This window comes from Dendropsophus ebraccatus, chromosome 1 (genome assembly GCF_027789765.1).
Source record: "Dendropsophus ebraccatus isolate aDenEbr1 chromosome 1, aDenEbr1.pat, whole genome shotgun sequence".
NCBI lineage: Eukaryota > Metazoa > Chordata > Amphibia > Anura > Hylidae > Dendropsophus > Dendropsophus ebraccatus.
Genome location: NC_091454.1, coordinates 181,208,756 through 181,221,981, shown reverse-complemented (window position 1 = coordinate 181,221,981; position 13,226 = coordinate 181,208,756). Strand labels below are relative to the sequence as shown.

At 42.4% G+C, this 13,226-nt stretch overlaps 1 protein-coding gene and 1 non-coding gene across 4 annotated transcripts in view; both read right to left on the bottom strand.

Moving 5' to 3' along the window:
• Positions 1 to 13,226, bottom strand: part of LRRK1 (leucine rich repeat kinase 1) — a 67,234-nt gene that overhangs the window by 15,039 nt on the left and 38,969 nt on the right. For all 3 annotated transcript variants that reach the window (XM_069985337.1, XM_069985344.1, XM_069985349.1), the window contains exons 16-23: positions 12,587 to 12,751; positions 12,264 to 12,436; positions 11,768 to 11,888; positions 9,869 to 10,028; positions 9,500 to 9,776; positions 4,090 to 4,261; positions 1,345 to 1,508; positions 960 to 1,099 (exon numbers count right to left, since the gene is read on the bottom strand). In XM_069985337.1, coding sequence (XP_069841438.1) covers positions 960 to 1,099; positions 1,345 to 1,508; positions 4,090 to 4,261; positions 9,500 to 9,776; positions 9,869 to 10,028; positions 11,768 to 11,888; positions 12,264 to 12,436; positions 12,587 to 12,751 — 1,372 coding nt within the window. The remainder of the gene's footprint in view (positions 1 to 959; positions 1,100 to 1,344; positions 1,509 to 4,089; positions 4,262 to 9,499; positions 9,777 to 9,868; positions 10,029 to 11,767; positions 11,889 to 12,263; positions 12,437 to 12,586; positions 12,752 to 13,226) is intronic.
• LOC138781863 (U2 spliceosomal RNA) lies at positions 10,888 to 11,078 on the bottom strand. The gene has a single exon (XR_011361578.1). It is a non-coding gene; the product is annotated as a U2 spliceosomal RNA (small nuclear RNA).

The following is a 13,226-nucleotide window of genomic DNA, read 5'->3' as shown; positions in this document are numbered from 1 at the left end:
ATTACATGGCACCTTATAGATAACTAATCTGCGTACTAAGCACTAACTACTAAGCACCCCTTGCCTATATGGGAGACAGGCACGCAAGGGGATGTGGTGTGTTAACCTTTGTATTAGTAAGGCTGCATTTACGTTTTAATCATGTTTTACAGTGTACCTGTCATTACACAAAAAAAAACAACAACTTTTGACACGTCAGAAACATGCCAAAAGTTTTGATGGGTCCGGGTCTGAGTGTTCAGACCCATACCGATCAAGAGAACGAGTGGGGAGAGGACTGCGATTCAGAACATCTGCTCTCTGCTCTGTGTCAGAAAAGGGGATACTGATGTGTAGCCCAATGTGTTGGCAATGGAAATATATTGTATTTCCCAAGTGTCACTGACCCTGTTTTTGAGTCATGCACACACAGTATACAATCGGGAAATGGACAAATTCACAATTAGGGTCCTTGTAGGCACCCGATATTTGGTTGTCCATGGCCACAAAGAAGCGCTGATCAGTGAGATCAGCACTTGCTTGCTGCGCCTTTACAAGGCACAATCACGTGGCTGGGCCACACGAACAATCCTTGCATCGTTTGTCCTGCCATTAATATACATTACTATCTCCTGCACATCCTCCTAAATACACAAGGGGATGTGGGCCCAATAAGCATAAATTTTGTGGCTGAACTAATGAGCAAATCAGCCAATAAGCAGACTGATTTGCTTGCTCGCCGGCAGATCTCTGACACTTTTACACGGGCCAATTATCGGCTAATTGAGCGTTCCTAGGAACCCCTGTTAGCAATAATCCACCAAGAAAAATGTTTTGCCCATGCAGGCTTACTGGCCTGTTGGCACACATTGGCATCCCCTTTTGATAGAATGCCATTGTGTAGCCCCACATAGGGCCTAAAACATGATGTAAGCACAGCCTTATTACTAAAATTGCTGTTTTTCAATGTTGCATGTTACCTGGAAACCACTGATCAATCAGAGAGTTGACGTGATCTGTAATGAAGGCCATAGCTGAGAAATCTCTAACTTCTGACTGACAAATGATCTTTATACCTCCGCTCTTCTTCTTCTTCCAGTTAACATCAGATGATTCCACACTGAGGACGACAATACATATAGATATATGTAACAATAAGCTATTATCTTAGCATTATCACCTTAGTTTTTTCTATATTTGGCAGTATTTATGTCAGTATTTTAGCAGTTTCTTTTTCTGATTACAGAAGCAGTACATAGTATACAGCATATAGTATATAGCACACAGTATTAGGCAAATTTAGCAGTTTTGCTGAGAGGTGGGATGAATACTGAAGTCTTCATACTAGTGGCTGGTGTCTCTTACCTTAAGTAACCTCCTTCAAAAGTAACCATCAAGCCCTCTTGCCAGTAGATGGTCTGGTTCCTCTTTACTCGGAAGGTGCTACACCGATTTCGCTGGTTGCCTGTGAAGCTGTAAACTGTAGACTTCCTGTTGCGTGGCTTCGTATTTTTCTTGTTCTCAAACAGCTAGTAAAAGAAAGCAAAGGACTATGGGGACCACAAACAATATACAGTGGTACCTTGGTTTATGAGTAACTTGGATTAAGAGCATTTTGCAAGAAGAGCTCACAGTTTTTCAAAATTGTAACTTGGTTTAAGAGCATTGCTTTGGTATAAGAGCTCCCTCTACTCTGTGGGAGGGGGAGTGGGGAAGGGGCATGGTCTGCAGAGCGGGGTCTACAGCACTGTACTCTGACCCAGGAAGTCTCCCTCGCCTTCCAAATAATAGCAGATCCACGTCAGGCTGGGGCTTGCATCAGGGGACAGGACTGTGGAGGTAATCTTTTTATAGCTGTAACCCCTCTCTCCCCGGACAGAGAGTGCTGCACGTATGTGCCCACATATGCCCTGCTCATACCTTCATGCTCCCTATAGTCTGTCAGCCCTTGTGTTTCCCATTCTCTCCATTCCTGCTATAATGTGCCTGCACTTACAGTCAGCTATACACATTGCTGCTATATTGTGCCTGCATTATACTCAGCTATACACACTGCTGCTATAATCTCCCTGCACTTGCACTCAGCTATACACACTGCTGCTATAATGTGCCTGCACTTACACTCAGCTATACACACTGCTGTATAAAAAAAAGTTTGTCACTGTCCTCCTGCACGGCTCTGTGATTCTCACTTCCTGATTGGTCCATGCTAAACACTCCCCTCCCCATTGCTGTCATGTGACCACACAGTCCTCTGACAGCAGCCCTGCTTGTCTATTCTAGCCTGTTGTACTACGCTTCTGCATTAGGGGGATCTGCAGTTCCATCCTGTATCTACAAACTGTGGCTGTTTTACATGTTTATGCACTTACTATACATTATGCTCCACATGCTGATTGCTATACTGTACTGTAACTTATAATATCACATATTCAGCTATTTGTCATTGTTTGCATCATCTGTTCTACATGTTATTCAGAATAAAAAATCATTATTTTTGGGTGTGGAACCAATTGTCTGCATTTCAGTGATTTCTTATGGGAAAATTTGCTTTGGTTAAAAAATGGATTTGGATTACAAGCACGGTACCGGAACGAATTATGCAGGTAAACCAAGACACCACTGTATATATATGTCAATAACATGATTTTAGTGGATCCATCAAACTGCACTTTCATAGCGAGAGGTTTTCCTTTTAAATTTGATTATATATACAGTGGTGCCTTGGAGTACAAGTATAATTCGTTTCAGGACTGTGCTTGTAATCCAAATAACTCTTATACCAAAGCAAATTTTCCCAAAAAGAATAATCAAAATTTAGACACTTGGCTCCACACCCCAAAATAATGATTTTTTTTTTATTCTGAATAACAGGTAAAACAAATGAAACACACATTTAGAAAGCTGGATATGTCCTATTATAAGTTACTGTACAGTATAGCAATCAGCATGTGGTATATAATGTATAGTAAGTGCATAAGAATGAAAAAACAGCAGCAGTTTGTAGATACAGGATGGCTGTATAGATGAGTGTGAGTACAGGCACATTATAGCAGCAGTGTGTATAGCTGAGTGTAAATGCAGGCACATTATAGCAGCAGTGGAGAGGATGGAAAACAAAAGGGCTGACAGAGACTGCAGGAAGGAATGAGCAGGCCATATGTGAGCACAGTATAGCAGCACTCTCTGAGATTTCCTCCACAGTCCTGTCCCCTGATGCAAGCCCCAGCCTGAAGTGGATCTGCTATGATTTGGAAGGTGAGGGAGACCTCCTGGGTCAGAGTATAGGGCTGTAGACTCCGCTATGCAGACCATGCCCCTCCCCGATTTTACCTCCCACCCAGTACAGGGAGCTCTTAAACCAAAGCAATACTCTTAAACTAAGTTCCAATTAAAAAAAAAACTGTGAGATCTTCTTGCAAAATGTTCTTGATCCAAGTTACTCTTAAACCAAGGTACCACTGTATATATATCTATCTTAGTGTGCTTCCATAGATGCCTGTCAATCACTGAGTAGGCCTGTGCGCTAAAAGTCTAAGCAGAATAAACTACTAGTTATAATTGATCTTTTCCCATACAACTATATATCAATCTGCTCACCATTTCCCATAACACTGGCAAATCAAATAGCTTGTTTTAAATGACATGTTGCCTTTCAGTCCCTCAGTTAGCTTTTGGGCTTTGTATAGTCTTATATGACAAAGCACATAACCATATTATGATTCTGTAAAGACGAGTCTGCGTATTTAGAGCCAAGGATGGGATCAGATTCTGCCCTGTTAGATTGACAAAGTGTTTTCTGAAGCTTGCATCATGAAAAGACTTCCCTGATGCCACTGAAGGAAATGTGATCCTGTCCTTGAAACAAAATATATTGACGGTGCTGTTAGAAGCGAAGCATTCCCTGATAACACTCATCAGTGTGACAGTGGGAGGCCTGGCACTAAATAAGAGCCTAGTTTTACATTCATGATGGTAATGGTTACCAGTAATTATTACATAATGTGACTGTCAATCTGGCTATGTAGATCCACCCTATGACACAAGGTTATGTACCCCCGATGTCTGACTGGCTGCTCATCCTCTTGTAGAAGATGACTGTATTCTTACCTGCAGATCCATCTCAGACAGACTGATTAACATCCGAGCAATAAATCTCTGCCAAAATCCAACAGGAACAAAACTCATCTTGAACAGCCTCTGCACAGTGTTCCCTGTAGACTGCTGCAGGGAGTGGATATCCAGGCCAGGCTTGGCTGGCAGCAGGTGAGGTAAGAGGTAGCTGTGGGAAACAAAGAAAAACATACAAAATAAATAATACATAGAATTAATAGACCACATGACGCCAGACATGTACTTTACAACCACTTTTTTATTGTCTCAACTATGGCCTTTATTGGGGGTCTAGTAGAGATGAGCGAACCTGGAGCATGCTCGAGTCCATCTGAACCCGAACGTTCGGCATTTGATTAGCGGTGGCTGCTGAAGTTGGATAAAGCCCTAAGGCTATGTGGAAAACATGGATACAGCCAATGACTATATCCATGTTTTCCAGGCAACCTTAGAGCTTTATCCAACTTCAGCAGCCGCCACTAATTAAATGTCAAATGATCGGGTTCAGATGGATTCTAGCATGCTCGAGGTTCACTCATCTCTAGAGTCTAGTTATTTAGACCCGAACTCATCCAGTGCTGCTGCCCAACACTTTTGCCTGGTCCTACTCATTGGCAGGGGTGTAAACACTCAGACCCCAACAAATCAAAACTTTTGACATTTTTGAAGTATACCCCGCTCGTCTGATGGGGGACAGGAGGGCTTGGCAAGGCGGGGAGAAGACGCACCGGATTTATCATGATTTTCATCTGCTAGCAGGCATAAATCTGGATTTCTACATCTGCCATGCGCCAGGCACAGGTTCGCTGGATTTACTAAGAGGCCTGCAGGTGCATGGGGTTGGGGCTTTATTTAAGAATGACTTACAGGTACGCCGGTCTTGGCAAATTCACTGTGTCTTGATTTGCAGCACATAAATTCATGCCTGAACTTTGTGTCACTTTAAGATGGCTTCAATACGTCCCCAGCCCTGTTTAGGACTTGGTTATGGCCACTGTCACAGTCCTGCAAAGTTGTCTATATTACTTTAAGGCTGGCCCAGTTCTCAGCAGCACACTTCTCTACAGCATGCGCGCCACTCCTGTCCTGGTCTGTACTAGTGAGCAGGACAGATCCTAGGCATGCATAGTTACGCTAGGATCAGACTATAGTCCTACAAGTACCTAGCTGCAGTTCTTATCAGGGCTGAGACCAGGTCCTAATGCACTTGTATCTCTATCTGTAACGTGTATATATTATATATGTATATATATATATAGAAATGACAGTGTTGGGTATGGAACACTGGACCCTTTCAGCTGCATATAGGTTTTATTGCTCATAAGGATTATCAGGGCTGGGGCCAGGTTCTAATGACCTTGTATCTCTATCTGTAACGTGTATATAGAGATGACAGTGTTGGCTATGGAACAAGTATATTGTCACTAATCGACCCTTCCAGCGGCATATAGGTTTTATTGCTCAAAAGGATTATCAGGGCTGGGACAAATTTACTGCTGAAATAAAGTATTGAGTAGATCTGCAGATGAACTAGGTTGTTAAAGGGCAATAAACTCAGGGTGGAGGAAAAGATGCTAAGATACAGGGGAATTGGAACGGGGAATTGGGAAAGCCATGACTGGATCTACTAAGGTGGCAGTCTCATACTTGAGGATGTTGCCCAGGAGCAGACATGTACAAGGAAAAGTACTCCTTAAAAACCAGCAGATCTTGGGGAATACAGAGCGAACAAGGCCACAGCAAATGTCACCAATAGTTGTTAGGATAAAAGATATAATGCATTATATATATATTTATTCTTCTATATGTTATTGACATAGGGATATGGGGAGCAGCAATACAATGTGCTAGTATAGACATACCAACAAAGTACAAATATTCAGCAAGAAGCCATTCCTAACACCATGAATCATTTCTAACAATGGGCGTTCATAAAAGCCTTGGAACTTGGGAAAGCACATGTGTCCTTTGTTATCATTCCAGCTCTTTTCCAACTTCAATAAATGTTACAAGCGACATCACAAAATGCAGTGAGGGTTCTTCTTCTCCAGAACATAAGATTTCCATTGTCCTAACATGTCACTAATTTCAGTTCACAATGAGTTCCAGAGTTCCATGATAGAGATGAAAAGAGGCCATCACGATCAATAAAGGCAAAGTGCTCCGACGTCTCCCTGAACATCTTTCTCCATTTACCTAATTCTAATTTAGAAGACGTCCCTTGCACGTTTACACAGACAGATCTTTCTTGTGACAACTGCTAATACAGTCAGATTTATCAGGCCCTTACGCTGATGTGGTTGCAATGTTCGACCATAAGGTTACAATATTTGCTTTATGCTACTTGTAAACAAGTCCCCAAAGTGGATGTGCCCCATGAAGTGACCCTAGCGGCTTAAACAGGGATACTAATGAATTATATGGTGATACAACTAACATAGTGGTAACATATGGCGCTAACAGCTAATCTCCTCTGACCTGAGTTAAGAAGATCACAAAACCTCATCACTGTTGATAAGGAAAGTAATAGATGAAGGATATAGGGTCTTATCAAAAGTGGTGATACTTGAGATTAAGTTATGATGATGGAATGGAGATACTGAGACTATACACAGCAGGATTCCCCTTTTATAACAATATGTTCAGCCTTTCTAGAAATGAAATTACTGACAAAGTGAATAATTAAAGGGGTTATCCAGTGCTACAAAAACATGGCCACTTTCTTTCAGAGACAACACGACTCTGGTCTCCAGTTCAGGTGCGGTTTGCAATTAAGCTCCATTCACTTCAATGGAACTGAGCAGAAAAACTCAACCCAAGCTGAAGACAAGAGTGGTGCTGTCTCTGTTTGAAAGTGGCCATGTTTTTGTAGCACTGGATAACTCCTTTAAAAGGGAAGTCCCACCAAAATTAAAATAGGCAGGCAGGGGGTGGTGAGAAAATAATAAACAAGGAAACTCACCTGCCCCCGGTCCCGTTTACCACTGCCGTGTGCCATATGCAGCTGAAAACTAGGTACGTCATGTACCTGGCTCTGCTAGCTGAAACGTCACAGCCTGGCTGAGAAATTGCCAGTTCAGCCAGTCAGTGACTCGCAAGGGGGGGGGGGGGGTTTGGGTTTCTTGCCCCAGTCACTGGGGCAAGCAATCAGTTAACGGGGTACAAGACCTTGCAGCTAGCAGAGCTTCAGGTCACCAGCGGCTGGGAACGGGACCCCAGAGCTCAGCGCGAGAATGGGTAACTTAACATGGTTTATTATTTTCCTCAACTCCCTTGCCTGTATTTTGTCCCTAGCGTGGAATTTCTGCTTTAAAGGGGAACTCCAGGTAAAGGTTAAAAAAAATGAAACTTCTGCAGAAGCATAACGCATTACTTACCTATCTATACCAGTTTTTAAACTACCAAAAATCCATTAGTTTGGGGGGGGGGGGGGGTGCTCTGTTTTGTGTTTCTGTTCTTCCTGGTTTGGCATTTCCCAGAATGCAATGCTTTCCCTCATGTGATCATCACAGCCCCCACCCATTACAATCAGTAAAATTAGTGCAGCAGCTGCTTCTGTTCAGTCAGAGATGGAGAATCAGAGGATTGGAGGATCCAGCCAAGCCTCCTGTGACATCACGCCCTGCCCCCGTCTGCATTATCAGCCTGTGCTCAGCAAACACACACAATGTGAGACAGAGACATGGAAGATTTGTCTCCTAAGGGGGGAGAGCAGTGGGAGCAGGAGACAATGTGAATTGTCAAAGGGGCCATTTTTTTCACTTCCTGGATTTCTATCAGCTACCAGTGTGGCAGAACCGCACAGATACGGTAATACATTGTATAGACACATCTATGTAACTTTTAATTTACTTTTAATAGAAAACAAGTTTTTCTTATCCGGATTTCCCCTTTAAAGGGGTTGTCTGGGAGTACAAAGATGGGTTTCCTTGTCTCCTTTTATTTCTAGATCATGGGCTCTGTCTGGTATTGCAACGCATCCTAATTCAAGTTATTGGGGCTAAACTGCAAGAGGGGAAAAAGCGTGTGTTTTGGAAAATTCCTTTAACTAACATTGTGAATAATTATATATATATATATATAAAAAATAAAACACAAAGAGCAATAACTTAAGCTCCTTTACTGCATGTAACATCTCATATAGAAATGAGGGATTCATTTAAGATTATCAATGTTAATTATATCAATGTTAACAGAGACGCAGTTGGAATATAAGGAACTGTTAGAAAATACAGCACAACACCTTGTGAATATCTCATCCTTTCCTTTTTCTTATAGGAAAAGTAAAGACCAGACCTGTAGTTTACGGCTGGCATACACAGCCTACTATAAAAATATGTAACGGATAGATCTGAATTGTTAAAAAAAAAGGCTGGGTGGATAGCTGGTTAAAAAATGTTGCCACATGCTATAAAAAAAACTTTAACACATAATAAACACCTATGGACATTGCAGTCTGTGTCTGTCCTGAAAGCAACAAAGGCATCCAGAAAAAAGAAGGATCTAGAAGGTAGAAGAGAATGGATTGAAAGCAGCATAGCTGACAACACATAGTTTGTTGTCTGTTGCCATGAAGCTGCAAAGGTTTGTAAAAACTGTATGCACAAAATGGTAGTAAATCTATAAAGGGGTATTCCACTTAAACACAACTTTTGATATGCTGCCCACAATGTGACTAACAATTCTTTCCATACTTGTAATTATCTATTTAGTCTCCTTCCCCCAGTTCTGAGCTGCTGCTTTCTGCTGAAAACACAAAAATCTGTGTCTGAGCTGTTCTGTCTGTCTCCTCCTCCTCCTCCTCCTCCTTTCTGAGACAGCTGATGTAAACAAATCCCTGGCAGGCTTTATGTGCAACATTGTAGCTTCTTTGTAATGCTGGGAGGATTCATTACAGTGATTTCATTAGCAATTTGACCTCAGAATAACTCTCCCAGCATTACAAAGAAGCTACAATGTTGCAGATAAAACTAGTCAGGGACTTGTTTACATCAGCTTTCCCAAAAGGGAGGGGGGAGGAGGGGGAGACAGAGAAAAGCTTACACACAGATTTTTGTGTCTTCAGCAGAAAGCAGCAGCTCAGAACTGGGGGAAGGAGAGTGAATAGATTATACAGTATGGAATGAATTGCTTGTCTTACCTTGGGCAGCAACAGATCAAAAGTTATGTTTGAGTGGAATACCCCTTTAATCCTACCCATCTACGAGGCACTTCGTCTTTCATTTCAGATGCACTGGGACAATAAAAGAAATATAGCAGTAAAAGTATGGTCTTTAAGGTTGCGCACAGTATTTAAAGAAAATAACCCTGTAATAGAGTATGCCACTTTGTTTCTATTCTTTTTCACACCTGTCCGCAAAGCTGTAGACAGAGCCACATGACCAATGTGCACATTAAATGTATTCACCTGTTGTTGGCCACAGGAAGGGCAATCTCAAACTTTGCCAAGAACTGAAAGTATTGTTCTTCTGTCTGTTTGGTGAAGCCAGTGCCCACTAGCAGCATCCGGAGGTCCTCCGCTTTGATGACCCCATTTCTCGCCACAGATTTAGAGCTTTTAATGTTGATGATCCGCTCCAGACATTCAGAAAGCCAGACAGGATCCAGGAAGTAGAGGTTCCGCAGTCCATGGCTGGTGTCTGGGAAGTGGAGCAAGGTGCCAGTCTCTATAAGGAATCCGATTGCTGGAGGGAACAGATGATATGTAAGATGGATATTACACTGTACTAAATGCATCTAGATAATGACACCACTGACAATGACCTGGTTTTTATACCTGCTTGCATGTCTTCATAGTCTCGGATGTCGTTCCCAGGACTCTGCTCTATGATCTGCTCTATCTGCTCATCTGTCAGATATTGTACCTCATCCTCATGAGCTCTGATCTGCTGTTCTCTCACTATGGATTCCTGCAGGTTCAGGTAGCTTTTTGGAATCTGTAAGAATAGTCAATAGTGTGAATAATGAGTTGACCACAGTGACTACACATTCTTAAAGGGAACCTGTCACCCCCCCCCGTGCCGGGGTGACAGGCTCCCGACCCCCCGTTAGAGACCCCTATACTTACCTCATCCCGCCAGGTCCCACTTCTGGATTCGGTCGGGTCCCGGAGATCTCAGCCGCTGCAGCCCGGCGCGCGCGCTGACAGATGAGTCCAACGCTCATAGAGAATGACGGAGCGCTGGACTCTCCTGTCATTCTCTATGGGTGTTGGACTCATCTCTCAGCGCGCGCGCCGGGCTGCAGCGGCTGAGATTTCCGGGACCCGACCGAATCCAGAAGCGGGACCCGGTGGGATTAGGTAAGTATAGGGGTCTCTAACGGGGGGTCGGGAGCCTGTCACCCCGGTACGGGGGGTGACAGGTTCCCTTTAAAGCCATACACCTTCAATAACCTCTCTCCCACCTGACCCCCATCCCCAGCAAGTTCAGCACGTCCGGGCATTCCTGTGTCCTCTAAGGTCTTACGTTCTCAATGTCCCCATCTGTCCCACATTATCTGTTGATAGACGATTGAGAGAGCCCCATACACCTTATACAGTAAAGCCAATAAGAACTTCCTAGTAAACTCATCATCTACCAACCCACAGTCAATCAGACTCTAGTAGAGCAATCCCTATCTTTAAAGCAAATATACAGTGCTGCATTATGCATAGAATTTTATACTTTTACAATGTACTTCTCTTGTGGAAACACTTAATCAACAAAGCCATAAAGTGACATATTTGCACAAGGTGTGGGCTTCCCTTTCAGGCATTACTAAGTGCATAAACTAATAATCTGTGTTTTTTTTTTTTTTTCGTGCACTGAACCTGGAAACACTACAATACCAGGTCAATGCCTGGAGAGGACAGAGCAAGCTCTTTTTCCATCTCCCTGATCTAAAAATCCATTTAATATATGGTCCCTACATAGGGCACGTAACAGATATTACCTGGATAAGAACAGATGCTACACTTGATCTTAGACAAAAGGCCGAGAAGCGATTAATAACCTGTTTTTTGACAAAGAAACTGTGTTGATTTCTAAGTCAAAAACTCTGCTCCCATTGACTTCAATAGGAAATGAGGAACTGCGTGAAAAAGAAATGAGATGTCTCTTCATATTCTTGTAATTACACTTAAAAGCTCAGATAACGCCACAGTACAGTGAATTAAATGGGCACAGATATTGCCCATGGGAACCTACTCAAAAGGCTATATTACACGGCCCGATGACCTGTCAGCTCAGCGCAAGCTTCCCCCATCGTTTCCCATTCGCTGCCTGTGCTATTCCAGAAGGGGATCGCCTTAGATTGTTCAACGATCCTTAGATCGTTCAGGCGGCCCATTGAAGTCAGTGGCGGTCTGCTGCCGCCTCTCCAATTACACGGAGCGCGGCACAGCAGACCGTCATTGCACACATCAGAATCTTTCGAAATGTTGAAAGACCACGATCAGCTGACATGCACTATTACACTAAACAATTATTGGCCTAAACAGCTGGTTGTCTTCCAAGTAATGCCGATACCCGTTCCGTGTAACAGGGTCTTAAACTTTACTTACAGTACGAAATGTTAAAAGTTTTTACGAAAGACACTAACACTTTAAGGTCAGGTCCAGGGTGATTTGGTGTACAAAAATAATGGCAGAAGAAGACAGAGACAAAATATGGCAAAGGAAACTAAGCCAACTTACCAGCCTCCCTACTAGTTTCTGGGACCCAATTGTGCTCCCCACATCTTTCATATTGCAGGCAGCATAGAATATAAGATGCCGCAAACTTTCTAGGCCTTCCAATGTCTTACAGGAAAGTTCGCTGTAAAAAAAAAAAAAAAAAAAGTACTTTGAAGCATCATATACTGTTGTCAAAGAAACCAGAAGCTCTTTTCTATACATAGAATACCTTATTAATAAAACACATCCCGCACAATCATTGTACCTACAGTATCTGCACGTTCCAATAATAGATTCTCAGCAGAAGAAAACCCTGTTTATTTTAAAGGTCAACTAGGAACATGGCTAAAAGGTCATGAATATTTTATTCATCCCTGTGAGCCTAGCCTAATCGACTATTAAAGCATTGCGGTCAGTCGTAGCTAAAAGATATGGATTAGACCATAAAAAGAGCAATCATCGTCTCACCGGGGTCTATTAAGGACACAGAACAAGATGCAATATAGGTTATACTCACTGCAAGTGCTTGATGGTAATATCTGGGAATCCTGTGGCTCTAGACCCAGAAGGAGAGCGACAAAGAGCTAGAACATAAGCACGAAGGGTGGCAATTCTCTCCAAACGGAACTTGGTTTCAATGAAGTCCAGATGTGTTCCAACTACTAAAACCACAGCATTTGGTGCTTTAGCCTAAATGAAAAAAAAAGAAAGAAAACAAACCACAATATAGTATATGTTCTCTAGCACATACGTACGAATAAATGAAGAACATATATAACCACCATAAACCAGCCTGTGTATAACTCCCATCATCCTGACGTCACAATAACTTCTCCTCACCTCAATGTTTAGAAGCCAGTATTGAAGATTGGACACAGCCTCTTCCCCCAGAGCCAGGTTCCATACCACTATGTACAAGGCCTTGTCAGTGAAGAAGCATTGGTTCACTGCTGACATTGTAGAAGAACCTCCCATGTCCCAGACATGAAAGTGCACAGAATCAACCTACTTGAACAAGAAGGGAAATAAACAAAGGAATAAAGCCATCAATGCATGTGTAACTACGACACTATCCATAAGCAGAAGAATATTGTCAGGTGTCAGACTTGCATTGGCACACAAGAGCACCTCACTGCAATTGTTGCTCAGTGAGAACTGGATTATTTATAGGTAAAGCTATTTTTCAAAATTACCCTATATGACAAAACAGGGACCTCTAGTTGTTGTCCTGCCCATTCTGTATATTTGCTTGGTGCCCCTCTAATTTTTTTCTTAAAAAGGAATTTTTAGGATGTAGCAAGTTTTGATTGGTCCGGGTCTGGGAGTTCAGATCCCTACTTATCATTGAAGGAGCGTGCAGCTAAGCACTTTTATACACTTATAAAGAAAAAGACCTAAACGAATGGTAAAAAAGGATGCTGTATATACTTTTTTTTTAATGTACACAAAGATGAAGTAGACTACGTTTTTGTATATATGA